This window comes from Megalobrama amblycephala, linkage group LG3, assembly GCF_018812025.1.
Source record: "Megalobrama amblycephala isolate DHTTF-2021 linkage group LG3, ASM1881202v1, whole genome shotgun sequence".
Classification (NCBI taxonomy): Eukaryota; Metazoa; Chordata; class Actinopteri; order Cypriniformes; family Xenocyprididae; genus Megalobrama; species Megalobrama amblycephala.
Window position 1 is genome coordinate 114677 of NC_063046.1, and position 18089 is coordinate 132765.

Below are 18089 nucleotides of genomic sequence, written 5' to 3' on the forward strand. Positions count from 1 at the left end.
CACATAATCAGAGAGATGTTGCTGCAAGAGGGAGGGGAAGTTATTTTGATTCAAGATGACAAGCGCACATGAATTTAACAAAATGGTGTGCATGGATAAATCATTTATAATAAATACTGTGATATTCAATAAAAAACAAAATTTGGCAAATTTGATTTCATGGTGACTTTAAGGAACTGTAATTCTGGACACAGTTTTCAGTCCCACGCATCACATAAACACAGAACCAGGAAACAGGAATCACATGAGTTCAGAGAAACTGAAACCGAAGTGTAGTTGAGCTTTTGTGCGTTTGTGTCTCTCTCTTCATGCAGTAAAATGGCAGAAGCCAGAATTTCAGTGGATCAGGATGAGTTCATGTGTTCAGTGTGTCTGGATCTCCTGAAGGATCCAGTGGCAATTCCCTGTGGACACAGTTACTGTAAGATCTGTATTACAGGCTTCTGGGATCAGGAGGATCAGATGAGAGTCTACAGCTGTCCTCAGTGCAGACAGACCTTCAGTCCAAGACCTGCTTTAGCTAAAAACACCATTCTGGCTGAAATGGTGGAGAAACTGAAGAAGATTAAACTTCCTGTTGAATGTTACGCTGGAGCTGGAGATGTGCAGTGTGACGTCTGTACTGGAAGAAAACACAAAGCCGTCAAGTCCTGTCTGGTGTGTCTGAGCTCTTACTGTCAGAATCACCTTGAACAACATGAGAGTTTGTTTAAAGGAAAGAGACACAATCTGACAGAAGCCACTGGACAACTGCAAGAGATGATCTGCCCGAAACATGACAAGATCCTTGAGGTTTTCTGCTGCACTGATCAGAAGTGTATACGTGTGCTGTGTACGATGGATGAACATAAAAACCATGACACTGTATCAGCTGCAGCACAGAGGACAGAGAAACAGGTATGAACTTTTTAGTAGAGTCCATACTAAAAGTATGAACTCTTTTTGTAAAGTACATACTTTTTACTGTGTAGCAGAAGAATTGGCAAGTTTTGGGACATATTACTTTGTCATAATTGCGTCTTTAATGGAGAGCTCTGTCACTTAATTACATGCATCCTGTCACTGTTTATACTGCCCTGTCAATCATCTTGCCACAGTTAAAATACTCCACATTCAATTTAATTACATTCCCTACCGTGAATTAGAGAAGTGAATTAGAACGGTGATCTGCCAGTCGTGGGTCTTTCATTCGGAAAACGCTTCTCATGTTTCCATAATGATGCATTTGAAAGATAAAGACCCACAAAGTACTGTATCTTTACAAAAGTTCATAATTCTGTTGCAGATGAAATATTATGTGGATAACATTGAATAAACATCTTTCCCTTTCGAGGGAACTCGTGCTGCGTCTGATGCTTTGGGAACGCCCCCAGTGTGATTACGTCTGATGCACGTCTGTCAACTAATCCAATGGCGAGTGTGAACGTCACGAACGGGTGACGTCATGACCAGGAAAGGATAAATACACATCCGGTGAGACCGGCTTCAACTTTTCTGCCTCAGCAAAGCACTCTGTGTCGAACCGTCTCTGTCTATTTATTGTTTTCTGTCCCGATATTGTGCAGCTCAACATATTATATATGGCAAACCAAGCATTTAAATCTTGTGCTCCTCCTTGCCCTCATTTCCTAATGGGTGGGGATACATGCAATTTATGTGTTATGTGTTTGGGAGTGGAGCATGCTCTTTCAGCCTTCGAGGGGGCTGAATGTGAGCACTGTGAAAAGCTTCCTTTGAGAAAAGTGTGCAGGCAAGTGTTCCTCATGGCTCTGGACCTCACTGAGGCAGCGCGGAGAAAGATGTCATGGGGTTCACAGATGGATTCGTCAGCGGGGCTTGAGACGGGCATGACTGCCCTTTCTCAGCCTTCACCTGCCAGATCTATCGTCCTCTCTGGTGTCGGAAGCCCGCCCAGCAGCTTCTTCCGCCCAGGGAGAGGGCTCGTCGCTTCAGCACTCCAGCTCTGAGGAGGTGGATGTGTTGAGCATCGATTTGGGGGAAGATGACTCGCCATCTCTTTCCTCAGAGTATGAGGAGCTGGTGGAGGTTTTAACTCATGCTGTGTCTAAGCTGAATATTGAATGGCCAGCCGAGAAACAGGACGCTCGTCCCAAAAGCAAATTAAACAAGCGTTTCCTATCATCTAATAAATCACCTCCACGAGGGGCCTTCCTTGAACTTAGCGAGATCAGCCCTTTTCAGCCCTCGCGTCAAGCATTATTCAGATATAAGAGGGTTGAAAGAGTATGGCTATGCCTGGGGCTGAACAGACGCTCGTGAGCTATCTGTCCCCGGGCTCAGGTCAGGCTGGTGATGATGGCTATCTTGCAAGCATACCAAGCCTACCTCCTGAAGGATTTGGATGGTGGTGAGGGGATTGGCCCAGACGCAGTTTACAAACGAGCCACAGATTTGTCTCTGAAAGCCACCAAGGAGACCGCCAGAGCAGTTGGGCAGTCCATGGCAACAGAGAGGCACCTGTGGCTCAATCTGTCCGATTTAAAAGACAAGGACAGGGCCTTTATCCTCGACGTCCTGCTTGCACCATCTGGCTGACACTGGTCGTTGACAGGTTTCAGGAAGCCAAGAAGCAAGCAGAGGCATTCAAAAAATATCTCCCACACCGCCATCCATCCTCTGGGGTTGCTTGGCGTGAGCAACTCCAGCCTTACAGCTCCTCATACAGAGTGCAGCAGAAAGAGAGCATTGCCTCTTGTGCTCCACCTCAAAGACACGGTGGGCCGGGACGGCACTCTCAGCTCAAGCCTTCCAAACCAAAGACGGACCTGAGGGTCTTGCTTCAGGCGAAGAAGGCTGGGCAGAAGAAGTCGTGACGCCAGTGGTGTCGGACTTCTGAGGGCAGCCTCACACAAGGTGGAGCGGTGTTCACCTCAGTATACGGTGCCCGTCCAACGTCATGGCCCTCAGGGGGCCGTTCTGCCATCCCCGCCACCCTTGGTGCTTCGGATCGTAGCGGTTCCCAGCGAATTAGTGATGCAAAACTCAAAAGACAAACACGACGCTGCGTCACATTCGCATCCTCTGAGGAGGATAAATTTACATCAAATATGTGCTGTCAATACATCAGAGGCCAGCCTTGAGAGGCTGGTTTCCTTAGTAGATTTTCTGGCAGAGTGGAAATATCTTCCAAATATCTCACATTGGGTCCTGCAAATTATAGAGAAAGGTTACAAAATCCAGTTTTGTTGCCGCCCACCTCTATACAAGGGAGTGTTGCCGACAACAGTACTTCCAGAGCAGGCTCTGGTGTTGGAGCAAGAAGTAAAGACCTTGTTAGTGAAGGAGGCTATAGAAAGGGCTCCGGTTGCCGACAGAGAGTCAGGGTTTTACAGCCGGTACTTCTTGGTTCCAAAAAAGGATGGGGGGTTGCGCACTATTTTAGATCTACGTCATCAGAATCAAGCAGTACGAAAGCTAAAGTTCAAGATGTTGACAATAAGTCAGATCATGACTCAAATCAAATCCGAGGATTGGTTTGTCACAATAGATCTAAAGGATGCATACTTCCATGTCTCCATCCTTCCACAGCACAGAAAATTCTTTTCTTGGTGTTGTATGGGATTCAGTGACAATGCGGGCATGTCTCTCACCTGTTCACATCACTGCTATTCTATCAGCCATAAAATAATTGAAGCTAGGCCAGTCACGCACTGTAAAATTGTTTCAGAGACTGTTGGGTCAGATGGCAGCAGCGGCCAACGTGATACCTTTTGGCCTGCTGTACATGAGACCCTTACAGTGGTGGCTCAGGATCAGGACCAAAGGGTTTTCCCCAAGGGGGAACCCACTTCGTATGATCAAGATCATGCGGCCACGCCTTGATCATATGGAAGAAAAATCGGCTCCTGTCCCAGGGCCCTGTGTTAGGAGCTCAGTATCATCGTGTTACTCTAACGACGGAAAGCTTCTCTCACAGGCTGGGGAGTGGTAATGGACCGCTCAGCTCAGGTTCTTTGGAGGAGTCATAAGCTCTCTTGGCACATAAATTGCCTGGAGATGATGGCAGTCTTCAATGCGTTGAAGTTCTTCCTTCTCAGACCTGAGGGGCCATCATGTGCTTGTCAAGACAGACAATACATCGGTGGTCTCTTATATAAATCGACAGGGGGGACTGCGGTCGCATCCACTATGCAAACTTGCACACCAGATCCTCCTGTGATCCCTGGGGAAGATGCTCTCCTTGAGAGCAATCTAGATTCCGGGGACCCAGAATGTAGGAGTAGATATCCTGTCGAGGCAGGAGCTGAGGCCAAGGGGAATGAGGTGGTGAAGCTCATATGGGAGATTTATGGCCAAGCGGAAGTGGATCTGTTTGCATCTCAGGATACGACGCACTGTCCACTTTGACTGGATGCCATGGTACAGACATGGCCGAAGCTGCGTTTGTATGCATTTCCCCCAGTTGTTCCCGTGATGTTCACTCTTGCCATTAGACTAGTTGACAGACGTTCATCAGACACAATCACATTGGGGGTGTTCCCAAAGTGACCTATCAGACGCAGCATCTTGTTCACTTTCTCAGGGAACTATGGTTACATACATAACCTGAGATGTTTCGTCAGATTATCTAAACCTCTCTACTTAACCGTTGGTCTTGCACATCTGACATGTTTGTAGTTTTTTAACACTTTTTATTAGGGCCCGAGCACCAATGGTGTGAGGACCCTATTGTAACTGCTCGGACAATTCTTCTTCTCCGAAATGAATCACATTTTTGAGGGCCTAAACATGCTCGAAAACTCATGAAATTTTGCACACGCATCAGAAGTGGTGAAAATTTACATCTGATAAGGGTTTTAGGATTGGGTGTGGCAAAATGGCTTGATAGCCCCACCTACAAAATTTCAATTAAATGCCCTTCGTGCTATGTTTCACATATAGGTATGAAATTCAGTAGACACTTCTAACAGCCCAATACCGACAAAAAAGCCCCACAGTGACACACAGAGACCCACACACAGACACCCCCCACACCACACAGGGTGAAAAATCTGTAAACCCAACAGGAAGTGAGATATTTTGAATTTTCTCTGCAAAATTTTTGCAGTTTTTGCCATTTCCACATGTTGTACTTTAATGAACTCCTCCTAGAGCTTTAATCAGATCAACATCATATTTGGTCAGTCTAATCTAAAGGCCTTTGTGACATCAAATTTTGAAGATCTTCAGTTTTCGCTAAAGGCCTTGTCTGTGGTGGCCTGACAAATTTCGTTGTTTCGCCATGAAACAGGAAGCTGTTGTAACTCGGGCATACAATGTCCGATCTGCTCCAAACTTCATATGCTCTATTAGAGTCCTAGCCTGAAGACATGCCAATATTCAGTTACACTCATAGCACCACCTGTGGGTAACAGGAAATGATGTTTTACACTGTGATTAACTTCTCATAGAGATTTAACCAGAAGCACATCATATATGGTCAGTCTAATCTTAGGGCCTTCGCAATGTTAAATTGCAAGGATCTTGAGTTTTCGTTGAAGGGTGTGTCCGTGGCGACTGACAAAGTCTGATGTTTCGCCACGAAAGGGGAATCACATTTTTGAGAGTCTAAACATGCTCGAAAACTCATGAAACCTTGCAGATGTGTCTGAAGTGGTGTGGTGTGATATAGGTTGTAAATTTGGGCATGATTGGGCAAAATGGCTCAATAGCGCCACCTACAAAATTTCAACGAAGTGCCCCTGATGCTATGTTTCACGCACGAGTATGAAATTCAATCAACACATCTAACAGCCCAATACCTACAGAAAACGTCTCTTGGAGCAAAATCTGAAAACCAACAGGAAGTCTGATATTTTGAATTAACTTTGCAAAATTTGTGCAATTTTTGCCATTTCTAGACATTGTACTTTAACAAACTCCTCCTAGAGCTTTAATCAGATCAATGGCATATTTGGTCAGTCTAATCTAAATGCCTTTGCGATGTAAATAGCAAAGATCTTGAGTTTTCATTGAAGGACGTGTCTGTGGCGGCCTGGCAAATTTCGATGTTTCACCATGAAACAGGAAGTTGTTGTAACTCAGGCATACAATGTCGGATCTGCCCCAAACTTCACGTTTTATTAGAGTCCTGGCCTGAAGACATGAAAATACTTCTTGTAGAAGTATGACAGTATAATATGACAATATTCAGTTACAGTCATAGCACCACCTGTGGGTAACAGGAAATTACATGTTTTACACTGTGATTAACTCCTCATAGACATTTAAACAGAACCACATCATATATGGTCAGTCTAATCTTGAGGCCTTAGTGAAGTTAAATTGCGAAGAAAGAGTTTTTGTTGAAGGGCGTGTCCGTGGTGGCTGGACAAATTCTTATGTTTTGCCATGAAAGAGGAAGATGTTGTAAGTCAGGCATACAATGTCTGATCTGCCCCAAACTTCACATATGTGATAAGAATTCTGGCCTGAAGATATCTATATGCCAATATTCAGTTAGTCAAAGCGCCAACTGCTGACAACAGGAAATTGCATGTTTTACATTGTAATTCACACCCAGAAACATTTGATCTTCAGTTCTTACATGATTGGTTGAAAAAGTACCACCTGACCATCAATGTAAAAAAAACTGAATGTATGTACTTTCATTCAACTTGAAAAAGTTGTTCTTATGCTGATTCTATTACCTTTGCAAATCAAGATCTTGTCACTACAAAGACTTATAAATATTTTGGTGTGTTACTTGATACACATCTTACATACCGGGATCACATTTCTAATTTAACAAAAAAACTGAATCAGAAACTTTGTGTATAACAAGATTAGATCATATCTTTCTTTTTCTGTTTCTGAAACTTATCTACATGCAATTGTGTTTTCAACAATGTCCTATTGTCTTCCAATCTGGTCTCTTACCACTAAGGAAATTACTGAACCAATAGCATGATTATACAATCGAGCTCTTAAAGAAATAGTTCACCCAAAAATGTGTCACCATATTTGATTTGGGCTCTAGAAATAGAGACATTATTCAGTGTAAGATTATCCCATGAACGAAGCCCACCAAATGAACACGACTCCACTTGCCAGTGGACCTGTATTGAGCTATAAAACATAGCCCATGGAGCTACATTGATGAAAGGAGACGGCTTCCCCATGCCTATGCAATTTTAAACTCATTTATTGTAGTAACAGTGCCAATCGACTGAGGAGACCCTTTTGTTCCACAAACTTAAGAGCAGATGTGTACTCTTATCAGGAAACTGAAGCTTCCGGACATATCTCAAGGTGCAAATCACAGCAGGCCCCCACAGAAACAATCACAGGACACCCCCCTCTTTCTTGACTATGAATTTCAAAGACATTCCAGAGTTTCCCTGGGAGACAATGAATTCACTCTTTTTGTTTTAAACAGAAACAGTCTCAGAAATACTACCAATAATATGAATTAATCACCAGTATGTTGCGTATATATATATATATATATATATATATATATATATATATCTTAATATATTGTGTGTTTTATATAACCTATGTTCTTTCTGTGTTCTTTCTGTGTTCTGTGTTCTTTCCTGAGTTCTTTCTGTGTTTTTAAACATTTATTACAGGTAAATTCTTATTAAAGTCTACCTCAATTATAGGAAGTATGCTTTTTGGTATCTGTGTGAAGGATGAATAATTTCCAGTATTTTGTTGCAAAGTAGATTTCTGTAGGATGCACGACAGGTAAACTGAAAGTTGATTTCTTAAAGTGCTGACTCTAAAAAGTTTGGGCGCAAAGGACCATGTGGACATTATGCTAATTATATGCAAGAACAGGAGAGTTGGGCATAGGACCCACCCAAAACCACATCTGACTGGTGGAAACACTCAAAAGGGTGGATCTGACAGAACGGGGAAAAACCCATGTCATGCAGTTTAGCTTTGCTTTTTGCCTTAGGAAAAATCCTTTGTGTGTTTTTATGACTTAATTTGCATAATTTATGAAGTGTCAGATCTGAGTAAGTTTTTTCCAAAAGGTTTTAAAAATAGAGTAATGCATTTTACAGTAACGTAAAATACATTGTTAATTAAAACATTTGGAGAGGACTAAAACAAGACCAAATACTGCATAGTGGCAATACATTAACTCAGAGATACATCCTTAAACTTGAATATAAGCATTTAGAGTAACTAACACAATTAAAAGTTGTAACTTATGCTTATAATAGGGAGACATGCATACACAAAAGGAATACATTGTAAGAAACCCCGCATCGGCCCAAAAACGGAATCCGACACGCCTGGGCGAAGGTTAACGCGTGTATGCCTTTTCAGCGTCTCTGAACGTTCACTTAATTTCACTCGTTTAATCTGACTCCAATTTCAAATGATTCTTATTCTAAGGGTTGTGTTTCCAATTAGAAATTAATCATTTGTTATGTATTAATTTAGATATTCGATTATTCTGATTACCTTATATCTTCAATTATTTCGTTCACTGCAGTCCCGGTATCGCTTTAGAAGAGTTACTTCGGCCGATTTGAGTACTCTTCCTGGACACAAACTCGTCAATCTGACCTTAAACATTGGATGCAGGGTAAATATCTACCTTAAGTCGGTCGCGCTCTGCTTACTCGTAACAAAAAGCATAGTTTTTTATATATTTATGAAAACTGCAACTTATTTAAGGCAGTGATTGTCAGAAATCGGAATGGACTTAATTGACGTGCCCCATGCTCCATCTATTAAACCTTCCGTATGAACAATCCTGAGCACAGATTTGAGGTAATACCTTCGCTTTGATCTACTAGAAATAATGGATTAAGAATAATACAGAATCAACCAAATATAACATTTTATTTGTCAAGTAAAAATATATGATGCCAATTACATTACAATTAGACAATTAGAAGCCAATTCAGAAATAATAAATGCATAACATCGATTACTCAAAGAAATGCATATATACACAGGGATGGGTGAATGTCCTCAGACATTCACCCATCTCTGTTGGGCCTGCAGAAGATCCCCCCTGACTGCTTTGCTCTTTACCTTTTATACCAGAACCAGAACAAAAGGATCGTAAATGTTTATTACACCAACACCTGTTTTGGGGGAGAGGAGAAGAGACACCACCCAAAAAGAGGACAGAATTTTCCTTAATTTTCCATCTTCTTCATAATTCTAGTGACTGCTGTGAAATTGAGACCATTTTACCAACCGCACTGAGACTTTTAAAATGATACCAAACATGAAAGGGAAAAACAATATATATACAAGTTACATTATACATAGAATATAAACTTTCAGTGACTTGAGGCAGGGGAAGGAGAGTTTGTGTGTGTGTGTGTGTGGGGGGGGGGGGGGGGGGGGGGGGGGTTTGCATACTGTAGATGTGTGGGGGCAAGGCGTTGTTCTATGCTATTCTTTTAAGATCTTCTCTCCAGATACGCTTTATTGCTTTATTGCAGGATGCTTGATCTCAGTTTTCGTTTAGCAGGAAAATCAAGCCTTACAACATCATAAGGCCAGAACACAACAAGCCGACGCCAAAGAACTAGTGGCGACGAAAGCAGACTGTGGGGTTGGCTCACGTCGGCAGCGTCTGTGTCCAAAGTTGCCCTGACACACCAAAACGACGCTAAACAGCCGACGGCCAAGCAGCACGTCAGTTCTGCGCCTGCGTGAGATGAAATGCCTTTCCGAAACAGCAGGCGGCAGTAGCTGAACAGCCAATCAGAATGATCCAATGGCCCGACGGACCGACGAGCTCCAATGCCAATTTAACATGTCGAATCGGCTGAAAAAAGGCAGACGAGGACCAACTTCAGCCGACAGTGCGGAACACACTGAGAAAACTTAGTCGGCCGACGAAGAAAAACTGCCCGACGGCCGACCGTCGGCTTGGTGTGTTCCTGCCTAGATATATTCTGGAATGGTTAACTTATGAGTTAAATTCAGGGAGTTTCTCTATGTGTGTGTGTGTATTGGTGATCATCTGGGGGTTTTGTCCAGTGTGTGGCCACATTGCCCTTCGCTCACCATGGGGTGAACTAGGTGCTCTTTAAAGTTGTTTTAGGTGCCATGAGGATAAGGGAGGGTTTCTGCTTAGGATCTCTGAACTAGTAAAGGTGACAAAGAGGGATATTTGGCCCAGACATGTCGGAACCAATTCAAGAATTACACGAAGGGTTCAAGAGGCTAAAAGCTTTCTTAAATCCAATGCTCGTTTGATGATCTTGATGCCGTCCAGATGCTACATGTTATACCTCTTCAAGAGCTCGCTCAAAACTCATCAACTACTCTGTATGATCCCTCGTTGAACTTCGCCGAAGAAAATCCTCTCAAAGTCCTTTGCTTCCAGCAACTCATTGAGACACAACTTGCACAGCAACGCATAACCCACCAACCGACCCACGAGGCTTCCCTCCAGCAAAGGAAACTTCTATTCACCATCAAGTGCTGTGCCTCAGAATACAACAGCAACGACCTCCAGCAAATCAGCACCGAAGACATTTCCTCCTGTAACTATGCCACAAAGGGAACACGCTGTCACAGTCACGCCTTCCCGGACTCCAGTTCCCATGATCCTCCTTGTCTGCACACCTGATCTCACTTCCCTCATCAGTCTTCCTGCCATTTTCCTGGATTCCCTGCACCTGTTGTCTTTGTCAGCACTCCCTTTAAGTTGGACTCACTCCCTGCACTCCTTTGTCATTTTTATTGTTTAGCTTATGCATGTGATGTTGTTTATCTGTTCCTTCGTGTAAATAAAGCCCTTATTATTGTGGATTTCTGTACTCACCTCGTCTCTACAGCACACGTCATAACAGAAGAACTGACCCAACCGCTGGAAATCTACAAGAAGTATGGGATTATTCCTTGTTCCTGGTTCTCCCGTGTCTCCCAAACAAGCCTTAGCAGAGGATCACCTGTGTGGGTTTCGGCAGGACGGTCGCCCGCTGGAGAGGTATGTGGAGGAGTTTACTGAGCTTGCTTATTTGGTGAACTGGCCAGATGCCCCGTTAAATGCTTGTTTTCTGGCGGGGCTGGACGAGGACACGATTCGTTTTAGTGAACCTGCGTGTTTTTTTCCCTAGTCGAAGCAATTAGTCTGATTCTCTTCCTGAATGGTTCTGATTTTGTAATTGAAGAGGTTCAAGAAGAATCGTGTAGCCCTCGTCCAGTCCCCACAGAAATACAAGTGGCCTGGCCAGTTCACCAATCACCAGTATCCTCCACCTGCTCCTCCAGTGGGCATTCACCTGGTGTCCTGCCTGACCCACACCCCAGGCCGGCCAGCGAAAGAGCCACTGCTAGGACCAGAAGGCCTAGAAAGAAGAAAAAGGCCACCAAGCAACCTCAGTCCCCAGCGTTCTCTACCTCCGAGCCTGAGCCCTTGCTCCTAAAGACACCCCCTCCGGTACCAGTGGGGCTTTTAATTGAAAATGAGGGGATGGCCTGGACCCTGTTTTCAGACCCCTCTCCAGCCTTCCACGAGCCCGCTCCAGGCTTCCACGAGCCCGCTCCAGCCTTCCACGAGCCCGCTCCAGCCTTCCACGAGCCCAATCCAGCCTTCCACGAACCCGCTCCAGCCTTCCACGAGCCCGCTCCAACCTTCGCCGTGCCCACTTTAGCCCTCGCTGAGCCCACGAACCCACGAACCCACGCCATGCCACGAGCCCTTCCAGCCCCCCCCGTAATCTCCCAAAAAAATTGGGGGGTGGGGCATGAACCCGTGGGTGGGAAACATGTGGGTGTCACACATGTGGGTGGGGCTCGGGAACCGCCAGGACTGCCCACGCCTCCTGACCCGTCATAGCCGTCCACGGCCCCTAACCCGCCATGGCCGCCCACAGCCCCTGACCCATCACGGCCGCCCAAGACTCCTGACCCACCGTGACGGCCCGAGGTCCTAGACCCACCCCCCCTCCCCCATTGTTCCATCTGAGGCGCGTGGACACGCATGGGGGAGGTAATGTCACAGTCACGCCTTCCCAGACTCCAGTTCCCATGATCCTCCTTGTCTGCACACCTGATCTCGCTTCCCTCATCAGTCTTCCCGCCATTTTCCTGGATTCCCTGCACCTGTTTTCTTCGTCAGCACTTCCTTTAAGTTGGACTCACTCCCTGCACTCCTTTGTCAGTTCTATTGTTTAGCTTATACGTGTGATGTTGTTTATCTGTTCCTTCATGTACATAAAGCCCTTATTATTGTGGATTTCCGTACTCGCCTCATCTCTACAGCACACGCCGTTACACACGCGCTCAGAGGAGCATCCAAACTCAAGTACCACAGTCTCCTCATTTTTGCTGAGCTGGTGCAAACTTTATGAAGCAAATCAACTAAGGTTCAATTGCTAGTATGTTAATTCTCTCAGGTTGCGGTCAAAGAAAGAGTGTTTAATGCTAGACATTTAACTTCATTCACCTTCCGTTGCATGTGTGTGTGTTTTTGTTACTTTAGTTTGTGTGTATTAGAGTAGTTCAATAAGTCTTGTTTGATTTTTCACATATATCAGTGTCTTTTGCTGTGTGCTTACAAGTTACTGCCTTAAACTGATGATTTTTGTTACCTTGCTCATGATCAGTAATCATAACTTAATATTATTACCATTGGCCACGGGATAATATTCTGTCCAGAATTGGTAAAATACCCTAACCTCAATTTATCAGTAGACGAATAGTTGAGAAAGTGTTAAATATTAATTCTGAATCATTTACATATTAATTCGGTTCTTATTCAATTTTGTTCTTATTCAGTCACCTTTGAGTTATATATCTTCTTTTGTGTTATGCAAGAGATAATCATATACATTTGAAAAGACATAATGATGTAACAATAACATAATGTAAACAATGAAAGAATTTTAATTTCTAAGTGAACTATCCTTATAAAACTAGGCAATATGTCTAAATAATGAAATAATGAGGCATTTATGAATGAACCTATAATCTTATCATGCAAGATCTTTCACCCCTCAATCTCAGCACTTCACTGATACTGGATTTATATCTGTTTACTTGGTGATTTATGTGATGTTTCTGCTGTTATTGGTTTGTCCTTTAGCACCAGCTGAAGAAGACACAGAGGTGGTTCCAGCAGAGAGAGAAAGATCTTCAGCAGTTGAGAGAGGCTGTGGAGTCTCATAAGGTGAGTCTGGAGAAGAAGAGAAGTTTGAGAAGTCTCAGTCAGGACTCACTGAAGCCACTGTGTGATTGTGATGTGTGTCCTAACGGCGCTCTGCACAGACAGCAGTGGAGGACAGTGAGAGGATCTTCACTGAGCTCATCCGCTCCATTCAGAGAAGCCGCTCTGAGGCCACACTGCGGATCAGAGTTCAGGAAAAGACTGCAGTGAGTCGAGCTGAAGGACGACTGGAGCGACTGGAGCAGGAGATCAATGATCTAAGGAGGAGAGACGCTGAGCTGGAGCAGCTTTCACACACACAGGATCACATCCATTTCCTGCAGGTAAGGCTGGCCACACACTTGAAGATTTTAAGCCAGATTTGTACCCCTGAATGTGTGCGGCCCGATTTGAGGCTTGTTGCAAATGAATTTTTGTCCCAAAAATCCTCTATTGTGTGGAGTCATTACGATTATTTAACTGCTCCCCATCGAGATGGTGCATCCCCGATCTCAAATCATAGAACCCGAGTAGATCAGACAGAAATTGTTCAAACAGAATATTCCATAGAATTCTGAATCAACACTCAGGACCCTAAATCAGAGGATCTTTAATTTGGGGTGCCATTCAGTCTAGAAACCCCTGCTAAGTACTTTATGGCAATGCATGCTTCCTAGCTAAGAAAGAACATTATCAACTTTGGGCAGTAAACCCAAGACTAATGGTCGAAAAGTCAACACATTGTGACTCACAGCTTGAGCCCCAACAAGATAACGCCAGAGGTTGTTTGATCCCGAAACATATATACAAAACAGAAGACTTCTGAGTGACACAGAGTTGAAATCCACAGGAAACCCCACAGATGGAATTTTAATCAAGCATCGTTCAACTGCAATTCTATATCATGTTTGCAACCTATACATGTGGCCAGTTATGCTTAGATTACTCACAATTCATGTAATTATTATAACTTTCAAATGCTTGATTAGAAGAGCGTGTTGATTACTATGTGCGTGACTGATTTCTAATAATTCAAAGGATGGCATGAATGTAATCTGTGTAAAATGTATTACTTTATAGAAATGATGTCTAAACTGTACTCTCTGTATTCTCTGATAAGATCAGGAAAGTTAAGAGACCAGGTGATAACATAATTTATAGTGAGAAGAGGAGAAAAGCCACCTATGAAACAAAGACGATACCTAATTGGTCAGAACTCCTCAAAGAGGTTGGACAAATACCTCAAAAACTTTAAAAATTCAGGACTCGAACAAAGAATCAGACTGAGACAGAATAGAAGATCGAGGCCGATCAGATTTGGGAGATATAAATGGGTTAATAACAAACTGCTTCATTCAAGCGATCTAACTACTCTAATCTCACTGTTGAGAGTCTCGTGTTCTAAGTTGAGTTTTGCCGTGAAGTTTATTCACCAACTCTACAGTCTTTACCCACCTCAAAACTTCAAACTTCAGCCATGAGGGAGACTCCATTCATCTGCCAGCACACCCATGTGATTGGCTTCCCAAGGAAACATCAATCAAGACACAAACAGATCTTCAGCAACTAAAAAACCTGGGAAACCCCCTTCTCCAAGCCAAAGAAGCTGACAAAGGGAATCCTTATTTAAAGACAAACGTTGAACTAAAGTATATATCTCCAGTAGCTGAACTGGTGCATTGATATAAAAATTAAAAAAAACCACCTAAGAAACGATAGAAGGGTTAAACTTATGATTGATTGTTCATTCAGATCAGGTCTTATAAATTGCATATATTGATCATTTCACTCTCTTAAAACTCATTCTTTCCTTCTTTCTGCAACTCGTGTGAATGTGTGTGTGAGACTGTGTATGCATGCGTGTTTGTGTTAGATCCTATGTGTCAGAATAATCAAAGTCTCATTTATATTTTTAAGGAGGAGTGTCTTGTGTTATGTGCTTACGAATTTAATGTCTGAAACTTAAAAAAAAAGTTACCTCGCTAATAAATATTGTTTTCACTATAGTTTGGATATTCATATCTGCTACAGAGCTGATAATTATGGCCCGTTGAAATTAATGCTGGATGATTCATTTGTTCGGTCATAAAATAAGTGACTCTTTCAAAATTCCCTATAAATGAATTAAACTATTATAAAATAATCTATTTGCCATAATGCATGAATTTGGTAGTGAAGTCCTCAAACAGGAAGTCTGTATATTAGCAATGCCTCTGCATATTTTCACTACAAAACATGACCTTAGGATTGTGAGTCCCTGTGAATTTCATAGCCACTAATCCAGAGCTGCTAAGTCAAAGAAGGTCAAACTACTCGTTGCCTTTGGACTGCTTTTCCTGATCAAATCTACTCAACCCTGCCATGTGACGCCATTGATGCACTTGATTAAAAATAACATTTTTGTTATTGATGGATGTTTGATCATCCAAGTGATTTGATCATCCAAGATTACATATAATGCAAGTGGCAAACTTATAGCTCTAACATGATATAATGAATATGAGAAGAATGAATCTGATGCTGTGAAAGTGCTGGATTGAGGAGAGTTTCTAAAGATCAACAAGAGCTGCTCAAATCTGACAGTAGTGCAGGTTATTGGCTGAAGTGTGGAGGTGATGAGCTTTGATTTCTGTTTTCTGTAGAGTTTCCAGTCTCTCTCAGCTCCTCCTGAATCTACAGACGTGAATGACGATCCCATCAGTTCTCTCTCCGGTTTTGATGTCGTGAGAGAATCTGTCCTTCAGCTGAGAGACAAACTGGAGGATTTCTGCAAAGAGGAGCTGAAGAAGATCTGTGACAGAGGTAAAGTCCTGGAGATTCATCTGCTCTCAGAAATGATCCTCCATCATCTCATATCATGCAGAAGATCATATTAGAAATGTCTTAGAAACGGATGCAGGGATCATTTTCTCTTGACATGATAATCACACTCTTCATGTCTGTTGATTTCCACAGTCACTTTCACCAGCATTGTTCCCAGAACCAGGAACGACTTCCTACAATGTAAGTCACTAAGAAAACGGAGAAAATCACTGAGTGTGTTCATGTTCTTCCTGTAGAAGGAGAAAGAAAACATATAGTTGATCATGTAAATTAGCGCTTTTTCAACAGGGGCATTTGGAGAACATTGAGTGGCGCTGGAAGCAATATCTTCAAGAGTGGGGTGTTGAGGTGTTCTTGGGAAATGTTTGTTATGGGTGAAAGATTTATAAGACGAAACTTGTAATTGCAAAAGACAATTTCCCGTCTCCTCAATCGTCATACACCCCCTAATGCTGATTGGTTACATGTTTGTTGTTGGTGTCGGCCTGACTAACTAGCTAATAGTGTTTTTGAAATATGGTTTACCCAAGCTTTAACACTCATAAATATAATTTCTATTCTTGGCTCTTTTTCTTTTTTCTTTTGTTTGGGGGGAAACTAATGATAATGATCTGTTATGTGGCATTAAAACAGATAATTTGTGGTAGTAAAAAAGCTTTTCATGAGTTTTATGAAAGTAAGAAACTTAAAACTCTTCTGTAAAAATTCCACTATGGATTTATCCTAAACAGGATTTTGTAACGAGTCTTTTTAACCTTTGGGGCAAAAGATAGAAATTTAAAGAAAGCTCAACATGATGATTTGCACAGGATATCAGACAGATGATTTATCAGACTGGATATCTGACTAATGTGTTTTATCTCCATCAGATTCCCATCAGCTCTCTTTGGATCTGAACACAGTGAATAAACACCTCCGTCTGTCTGAGGGGAACAGAGTGATTACTAACACTGACACACTCCAGCCGTATCCTGATCATCCAGACAGATTTGATTTTTATCTTCAGGTGTTGTGTGTAGAGAGTGTGTGTGGACGCTGTTACTGGGAGATTGAGTGGAGTGGGAATAAAGTGCACACTTCAGTGTCATATAAGAGCATCAGCAGGAAGGGACGGGGTAAAGAGTGTGTGTTTGGAGGTAATGATCAGTCTTGGAGTTTGATCTGCTCTTCCTCCAGATACTCATTCAGACACAATGACAAAGAGACTAAACTCCCTGTAAAGCCCATCAGCAATAGAATAGGAGTGTATGTGGATCACAGTGCAGGAACTCTGTCCTTCTACAGCGTCTCTGGAGACACAATAAGCCTCATCCACACAGTCCAGACCACATTCACTCAACCGCTTTATCGTGGGTTTAGTGTTGGTACTGGATCATCATTGAAACTGTTGATGAATCAGAATAGATTGTAGAGAGATTATACCCATAATGCTTTGAGCGCATGATAAATCAATAACAGTGAGATAGATTCTCATTACATTATTATTACATTAATACTACAGCTGAACTTCTGTCAGTGAAATAACATATCAGAATAAATGTGTGTAATAATGAATCCTCATATAGACAGTGAGATCAGGAGCCTCATTTATAAAATGTTGCACAGAAACCATCCTAAATTTGATCTTACGATCATTTCTCAGATGTGTGTACGTGAGATTCATAAAATCTGTGCATAAGCATGCTTTATAAATGTTTTAAGGGTATTGTAATTAGACCCATGCATCCATATGTTTTATCTGTGTCAGTGTGTCCCCTCACAGAACTTAAAATATACACTGCCCGGCCAAAAAAAAAAAAAAAGTTGTTGTTTTTATTTTAACAGGTAAATGGTAAATGGCCATATTCCAGGATGACAATGCCTATATTCATCAGGATTAAAACTGTGAAAAACTGTCAGGGAGTCAACTCAGTCTCGCACTCAGACACCACCGTCATCAATCACCACGTTCACCAGATCACAATCACCTGACTACTGCTTCCCTCCACCTGTCAGCAATTAGCCCCAGCCCCATATATACTGCACTCCACCCATTCACTCACTGTCTGGTCTCAACCTTACCTTGTTGTGTTCCTGCGGCAGAGAACCCGATCGAAGGGCGCCCTTCGAGCCGCTCTCTCTCCGGATCCACATCACCAATCTGCCTCTGCCAGTCCTATGCCCCTTCCATCCAACTACTCGTGTGAGG

General features: G+C 42.7%; 1 protein-coding gene across 1 annotated transcript; it reads left to right on the forward strand.

Moving 5' to 3' along the window:
• The first annotated feature begins 296 nt into the window (after positions 1–296).
• Positions 297–17335, forward strand: LOC125264205 (tripartite motif-containing protein 16-like). The gene is made up of 6 exons (XM_048183411.1): positions 297–897; positions 13019–13101; positions 13188–13422; positions 15721–15880; positions 16034–16081; positions 16771–17335. Exons 1-6 carry the CDS (start codon positions 319–321, stop codon positions 17310–17312), a joined length of 1647 nt encoding a protein of 548 aa, XP_048039368.1. The 5' UTR covers positions 297–318; the 3' UTR covers positions 17313–17335.
• The last annotated feature ends 754 nt before the right edge of the window (positions 17336–18089 follow it).